At 39.4% G+C, this 8231-nt stretch overlaps 1 protein-coding gene across 1 annotated transcript; it reads left to right on the top strand.

Annotated features, from left to right (window-relative positions):
* The first annotated feature begins 6135 nt into the window (after nt 1-6135).
* LOC142433279 (melanoma-associated antigen B16-like) lies at nt 6136-7146 on the top strand. Its single transcript, XM_075538345.1, has one exon. The coding sequence runs from the start codon at nt 6136-6138 to the stop codon at nt 7144-7146; it is 1011 nt and encodes a 336-aa protein (XP_075394460.1).
* The last annotated feature ends 1085 nt before the right edge of the window (nt 7147-8231 follow it).

Below are 8231 nucleotides of genomic sequence, written 5' to 3'. Positions count from 1 at the left end.
AAGGAAACATTTCTGTTCTTGTTTAGTAGGAATGGAGGTGATCTTTATTTAATATATGTGTCCTTATCAGTCTCCTAAATATGTACTAAACTCAATGATATTACCTTGAGCATTATGAGTAACACATGAGCTTGAATTTAATTGCAAACAAAAAACATTTGATTTTGAGCTTTTTGTCTCCAGTATGTATAGGTCCAAACCATGTGTTGGCATATCTTTCGGAAATTCACAACTTCACTAGAGATTCCAAAATTATTTTTGCATATATTCAAATGAAATGATAATGCTGAAGCTACAAATTACCTCATAATGTGAATGAATGTGGCAGAAATTATGCTTAATGAAATGAGTCCATCATGGGACAACTGGTATATCAGGTTACTATTGTAAAAAAACAAGGAAATGTTTTTATACTAAAAGAAACATTCTTTGATGGTTTTCATGGTTTAGGTGGGTCAAGGTAAATAACTAGAGGCTTAATACACTGACATGTAGTGGATTCTGATGCACAGTGACGTTATATAATGCTTCCAAGCCTGGAGAAGTTGCATCTTTGACCTTAAACTTAGCAGTCCAACTTTTCCAGATAGGGCCACCTAAGTTTACATGTTAACCTGAATAAAGCACAAGGAAATATGAGTCTGGTGTGAAAAAGGAGCTCTGCTGGTGTAGTTGGTTACTAAACACAAGGCCGACGTTTCGAACCCACTAGCTTCTCTGTAGGATAAAGATGATGCTTTAGACCTCCTTAAGGGTTTACAGTTCTGGAAAACTACAGGGGCATTTCTACCTTACTCTATGGGGTTTCCATGAGCCAGATTCTGTTTAGTTTTTGTATTGTAGTATGAAGAATTATAGTGTGCTTGAAGACTTGATCAAGGTTGGTGGTACTGAGGCTGAGAGAAATAGCCATGTGAAGTGTGTTGAGGACCTCACACTATATTTTAGTGGTGATAGGGATATCTTAAACAGCATGATCATGTTAGCATTTCAAAACATCAGCACAGTCCCAATATAGTAGATTGCACAAAACCGTTTAAGAAATTCCCATATCAGTCCCATTTGGAGATTATGGAATGATACATTAGGGTAAAATAATTTAATCACAGGAATTTGTTGAGAAATTAAGTTATCCTTGTTATTGTAAACTGCATTTGAGAGTCTGTGGCAATGAATGAGTAACTAGAAAGATCACAGTGTTACTTGATCAACTGACCAGAGGGTTTGAGGAAGAGGGATGCATATGCAATTGTTATTAGGTTCAATGCAACTCATGGCTACCCTATACACAACAGAACAAAACACAGCCTGGTTCTGTGCCATCTTCCCGATTGTTGTCCTGTTCTATCTTGGAAGAAGAACAGCCAAAATGGTCCTTAGGGACAAGGATTGTGAGACTTCTCTCACATACTTTGAATATGTTGTCAGGAAAGATCAGTCCCTCAGTCCCTGAAGAAGGACATTATGCTTGGTAAAGTAGAGGGGCAGCTTTATCCCATGACTCTTCTGAACTGTTTTGTAAAATGTGGAGGGCTAGTACAGCGGTGCCGGGGCCAGGAAGGGTGGTCATCTCTGGGAACTCAAGGCAATGGTGACTCACAAAAGCATTGCTGCTTCTGGGTCCTGAGATCCGAGGAAGGTAAAGGGTACTGTCACAGTGGTTGCAACAATACACTCAACCCTAACAATTATGAGGATGGTATAGGACTGGACAGTGTTTAGTTCTGTTGTACTCAGAGTCACTATGAATTAGAACCAACTTGAGAGCACCTAACAACAATAGCAACATCTATCTATCTATCTATCTATCTATCTATCTATCTATCTATCTATCTATCTATCTATCTATCTATGTAGCTAGCTAGATCCATGGTGATGTATCTGTTATCAGTTGGGCTAATGTCTGCATAGTCAGCAGTTCAAAACTACCTGCAGCTCCTGGGGAGAAAGACACAGTGCCTTCTACTAACATAAACAGTTACAGTCTTGGAAACCCAGTGCGGGAGGGGGGTGTCGATATGAGTCATCATTGACTTGATGGCAATGAGATAGAATTAAAGAATTAACTATTAGAGCCCTTAATATATTAATAAATAATTGTGGTGATATTTATTGGCTGCCAAAAACATGAGAAAGTGCTGCAAGCAAATATGATGCTCCTCATCATATAAGTACACAGCAACATTTCTAGAATAATGTTATAAATGAACAAAGAAATCTTAATCTGTTCAACTTTTACCTCTAACTTCAGAAGATTTTTGAGGCTGTGTATCAGGTATATTGCAGCCAAAATATTTTCTATTTTGTCTTACATGATTGAGAATTTCTATGGTGAAATTTTTCATTATAAATATCATAAATTTGAAATACAAATGAAGTGAATCATTTTTTAGAATAATGTCAATGACCTAATTAGTCAAAAAAAGAAGAAAGGAAAAAGACAAATCTTAACCAACATTCAATACAGACTAAACTCTAGTCAACATTGAAGAGAACTTCAAAATATTTCAGAATCAAGGTGTTGGAGGCTAGTTCTACTACCTATGGTCTATTTTCTATGGTCAAAAGAAAATACTAATTGTCATCTGATGTACACACTTTCAAAGCATACTGTAAAATAAGAAACAATTTGACTTATTTTTCCAGGGTGATATAAAACCTAGAAAAGGCTACTCCAAGAAAAATAGACCTGCGCTAAATTCTTTTAATAATAATTTGCAATTCAATATTGAAAATAATCTAATAGCATATCCAGCATAGCAGTGTAATGCATTAAAAAGCAGTCCACGTCTAAGGAATGTAAAGATAATTTAAGTAGGAAAACATAAATTTAAAATGTCTACATTATAACAGATTACTCACTCACTGTCAACCAATGGATTCTGACTCGTAGTGATCATATAGGACAGAGCAGAAATTCCACTATGGGATTCTGAGACTGTAGATCTTTACAGAAGTAGAAATCTCCCTATGTTTTCAATGGAGCAGCTGGCGGTTTTGAACTGCTGACCTTCTGGTTAGCTATCCAACAGGTAACCCACTATGCCACCAGTGCAGTTGATCATGTTCAAGGATGAAAAAAAATTGAAAAATGTAAAACCAGTTTATGAAAAAAAGTCAAAACAAAAAGCATAAAACAATCTTTCAGCAAATCAAGATTAGGCAAGAACCTATATGGGAAAGGTAGGAAAATTTTCCATTAAGTCAGTGATAAGATGCATATTTTGCTATCTATCATTTTACTAATGAAAGTTTTATTGGAATACACAGGCAAAGCTATAAGAAACTCAAAATATGTAAGGGCTTGAACACTTAAAAAGAAATATATGTGGTAACATATGGTCAAATAGGTGGAAATGCAAAGGAAGAGGTACATGAAGTATTCATGAGTAGGAGACTCCAGGAAGTGGGTGCACAGCAAGATCACTAAAGCAAAATTAAGAGGCTCACTACAGAAAAGTGATGACTAATTAGATCTTGTAAAAACAAAATATCCTATTCTAAATACCAACATGAATTCATAAAGTACCTAGGAAGAAACGTAACAAAACTGTACATTTTTGGAGGCCAATATGCAGATTTACTGATAGATTTAGATAAAGGAAGACTCAAACAAATAGGGCAATATACTATTTTTATTGATTGAGAAGATATATTAAAATGTTGATTATTTTAACTCATTTACAAATTTAATGAATATCAGTAGCTGCAAATATTACAGCAAATCCCATGCTGCTGTCTCTTGTTCTTTAAACCAACCATGAGGAAACATAGAAGAAAAAAGCAACAAACTACAGCAAAACATGAGAAATTTCAGGGGGGTGGGGAGAACAACCTAAAAAGTGTATTGACCTAGTACATGTATGTAGACCCTGGGATGTGGAGCACAGAATATACTACGTTCATAACTGCAATAGGCAACAGATGACAAAACAGGTTGGAAGAAATTTTTCCTAGCTCTGTCCTTATTCCTTCACAGTGTTTTCTGGAATAATAAACTTTATATTCTTTGCTAGGGAAATCAGAGGCAGTTTTAAGTATCTGTGGAATAGTAACAGGCCATGGGGTAATAAGTAACTCCAAATACAATGCTATGCGAATATTTTTTATTATTGTTACATGACTAATAGAATTGAGAGTGAAACACACAGAAAAGATAGGTATTTTTTCATGACATACTTATCTACGGCTACTGATCTACCTATGGAATAATATACAAACACTGGTAGACATGTAAAGTTTGACTCTATAAGTGAGATTTTAATAAATCAATATATTGAATTAGGTGGTGTTAGCCTCAAAATAGCCGGACCTCTCAAAATTGCACAGCCCCTTTCATGTAAAAAGAAAACATTTCTAAAGAGAAAGTACGTAAGAGTTTACGTTTTGCTAGTAAAAAGATAACACTAGGGGACAGCAGTTTTTCACTCTGGCAGCCCACCACTTGTCTTGAAACAATGTCTTGCTGCCGCTCTCCTATCTGCAGTCTCTAAAAATGTGTAGTTCGACAAATGCACATAGATTTCCAGAGAGGTACTATTTCCCAGGGTATCTTAAAAAAAAAGATTTAAGATGATTGTGCTGCTCATAACATGGTCAGAGAGCACAAGAACCCAAACCTGAGATATTAAGGGCCCCACCTCTGCTGTCATCCCCGAGAGGTCTTGGGCACAGAGGACTGCGTGAGGATCTTGGGAGGTCTCTAGGCGATTATAATCTCAGGCGTTGCAAAGTATCTAAGTAATGATCCCGATTAACCACCGAGAAGCTCAGAACTAAGGAGTCCGAATGCTACCCGGAACTCATGTGACAGGAAGCTCTGGTCGGACAAAGGTTGGAGTCACCGGAAATGGCTTTCCAGGACTTCGGCGGTCTCCGGGAAGTGGAGGCTGTGATCTGAAAGCTGTGGCCTCAGGTAAGGCGAAGTCCCAGAGTGGTTGGGTGTCAGAATAAGCTAGGAGAGGACCTACTCACAGCCAAAGCGAACAGGCACCACGTGCCCGTTTTTCCCGTCTGCCTCGAAAGCCTTCGGGCTGACTGCCCTCACAGAATTTCTGTCTTTCGTTAGTTGTGAGTTATTGTCGTCGGCCAAAGCGTCCCGTGCGACCTTCCAGGGGCTGCCAAGCCCGGTCCGCTGTGTGTCAAGTGACCCCCCTTCACATCTCAGTTCTCGGGAAATGTGCAAGGAACGCTCGCTGTAGAACTCCGCTTTTACTCCGAGTCCTGGTCGGCGGCAGAATACACACATATGTGAGAGTCTGATGAAGATGAGGGCTTCGGTTTTCAGGAGGTTCATATCACGTCAACAGAGGGAATGTGTCGGAGGGGGCCAGGCAAGTTTCGCCTGGGGTTTGTGTGTGACGAAAGCCTTAGTTCATTGGCTTTATGTAACATCATCACAGGGAGAGGCGTCCTAGACCCTACTGGGAGTAATAAGAGGCCCCTGAATGAGGTCTGAGAGGTTCACCCACCCTATAACAGAGTCTCTCGGCTTTCAGCCCTGGGAGGCTCTGGCAGCAGTTGTTAAAATTACCTCAAATTTCTACCTGGAGGTCTCAGAAGGGGAAGGTTTTTGTTTCAGGGACTTGGAACCAACACCTCAGAACATAAGGGGCTTTACATAATCTTACTGCTGTCAGTACTATGAAGTATCTGGCTAGATAGTCACCGTGGGCTCCCTTCCCACTTTCTTCAAGGCTTTCAAGGGGAGTGAGGAGGCCTTTGTCTGACTGAGATAAGAGGGATGCCATCCAAGCTGTGCTTAGAGTTAAAATGAGGGTCCTTGGTCAATACTGAAGGATCACCCACTCCCAAACAGACAAGCTTCCATAGATCTCACGCCTTTCTACGTACTGTCAGCCCTGGGAAGCTTTTGTCTGGTGTGGCAGCTAATCCTTGAGCCTTCGCACTTCTTCCTTCAAGTTCTTGTGCGACAGACTGAGCGGGTGGGCTAGAGACTTGTGAACTCTTAGAGGATTCTCTTGAGGGAAAGAAAGATGGAGGCAGCCATCGTCAGAGACCCCGCTATTGAGCTTAACAACCTAGGCTGTTCACATCCTGTCTTTCTCTTTTAGGTGTGGTACTCCAGTGTTTGCCTTTCTGAAAATATTCCTGTGTCTGTCAATAAAAGTAATAATGTCTCAGAGCGGAGCAAGTCCATACTACCTATGTGATCAAAGCCTCATAAGCTGCAATGAGCAGGAGGAAACTCCGATCTCTAATGTTGCAGAAGAGGGCATCATCGCCTCCATAGTGATCTCTGGCCCACTGGAAGAGGCTCCCGCTACTGAGTCATCCAATACTCCCCAGGATTCTCAGAGTTCTTGCTTTTCTTCTACTACCTCATTGAACAGATCAGATGAGAGCTTCAGCAACCAAGAAGATGAGAAAAATCCAAGCACCTTAATGCTCATGCCATACACTAATAACTTGTCTGCCTGTCTAGATGAGAAGATGACATTGTTGGTGCAATTCATGCTGATCAAATACCAACAGAGAGAGATGATCACAAAGGAAGATATACTGAAAATAGTCATTAGAGAGTATGAAGAGCACTTTCTTGAGATCTTCACTATGGCTTGTAAGCGCATAGAGCTGGTCTTTGGCATTGAAATGAGAGAAATGGGTCCTGCCAGCCACTGTTATATAGTTTGTAATATTATGGATCTAACCTACTGTAAGATGCGTAGTGGTGAGGAGACCTTACCCAGGAATGGTCTGCTAATTTTTATCTTAGGTGTGATCTTCATGAAAGGCAGCCGTGCCCCTGAGAAGGAGATCTGGAAATGGTTAAATAGAATGGGCATATATTCTAGGAAGAATCATGTAATCTATGGGGAACCCAGAGAATTCATCACCAGAGATCTGGTGATGGAAATGTATCTGGAGTATCGAAAGATTTCCAAAAGTTATCCTGTCAGTTATGAATTTCTTTGGGGTCCAAGAGCCCATGCTGAAATTAACAAGGTAAAATTCCTAGAATATTTATCCAAGATCAATGATTCTGACACTCCAGTGTATTCTTCACAATATGAAGCTGCTTTGAGGGATGAGGAAGAGAAAGCCAAAATTTCACCCAGGCTTATCATTCCTCACAAGGCCAAAAAACGTCCCAAGGCCACGTTAAGAAAACGTCCCCACTGTTAGAAAAGAATGAGGAAGATTGTGTATTTTATTTTTGAAACAACCTGTCACTTTAGCTTAAAGTTCTATGTTTATGAATGACTTTGGTCAATAATTGGTAGTTATAAGGTTTTAGGGTAACTTTTACTAGTTTTAAAACAAGCTTGGCATTAGGTATTGTCTTGAAAGTGAAATCTCAGTATTGAAATTTGGGGGACAAAGAAATAGAAAAAAAAGTTTGAAGGTATTGATTTTTGGATTCCCTTATATCATTTAGTCTGTTTCTCTGTAAAACTAAAAGATACCTGGATTTGTTTCATTTAGTCAAGAACATAAGAGGAATTAAATCTTAATTACTTAAACCTCATGGACTATTTCATTTATTTCCCAAATAAGAAAGCACCACACTAGTACACAGGTAATACAGTAACTAAAACTCAAGACCTGCTCAGAATTTTATATTCTACAACCTGGAATCATATAAAAAAGTTGGTGGGCCCCCCTTTAAATCCTAAGGATATGTATTAGTTGTGAGATGGTAAGATGCCTTCCCATTGCTAATGAGTCAATTCTAACTCATAGCAACCCTATAGGACAGAGTAGAACTGCTCCTTAAGGTTTTCAGGACTGTAAATCTTTCTGAGTGAAATGTCTAGATGAAAACAAATGTAAACAACCTAAGGCACAGCAAATTTTGGCACTTGGGAAACTAGTGAGTTATGTTTAAGTTAGGCTGGGTGGTAGGCAGCATAAGGCTGTGAAGGTAAGCAAGGATCAGACCCTTACTTATTGTATCTCAGAGTTGAGAATAAAAATCCTAGACTGAAAAATTGTTGGTAGCTATTCCATCGGGATCATGGATAAACCAGAGAAGAGTCTCCACCTGAGGAAGTAGTGAAATGTGCCCTGTAATCTTGCTCCAGTATAGTTGGAAACAGCGCATACTCTATGTATTTTATGTAAATCATCTCCAAAGGCTTTCTGAGAAATAGAGGTGATACTCTAAGCCCATCTGTAGGTCACTGGACACCCCTTTACAGAAGGGTCTTAGGGAGGAGACGAGCCAGTCAGGGTGCAGGGTAGAAACGATGAACCATACAACTTTCCTC

Source organism: Tenrec ecaudatus, chromosome X, assembly GCF_050624435.1.
Source record: "Tenrec ecaudatus isolate mTenEca1 chromosome X, mTenEca1.hap1, whole genome shotgun sequence".
NCBI lineage: Eukaryota > Metazoa > Chordata > Mammalia > Afrosoricida > Tenrecidae > Tenrec > Tenrec ecaudatus.
The sequence above is the reverse complement of the archived record's forward strand: the minus strand, read 5'-3'. Positions and strand labels throughout refer to the sequence as shown.

Bases quoted from the DNA above. Each gene is read 5' to 3' on its own strand.
- LOC142433279 (XM_075538345.1), top strand. From the start codon at position 6,136: ATGTCTCAGAGCGGAGCAAGTCCATACTACCTATGTGATCAAAGCCTC.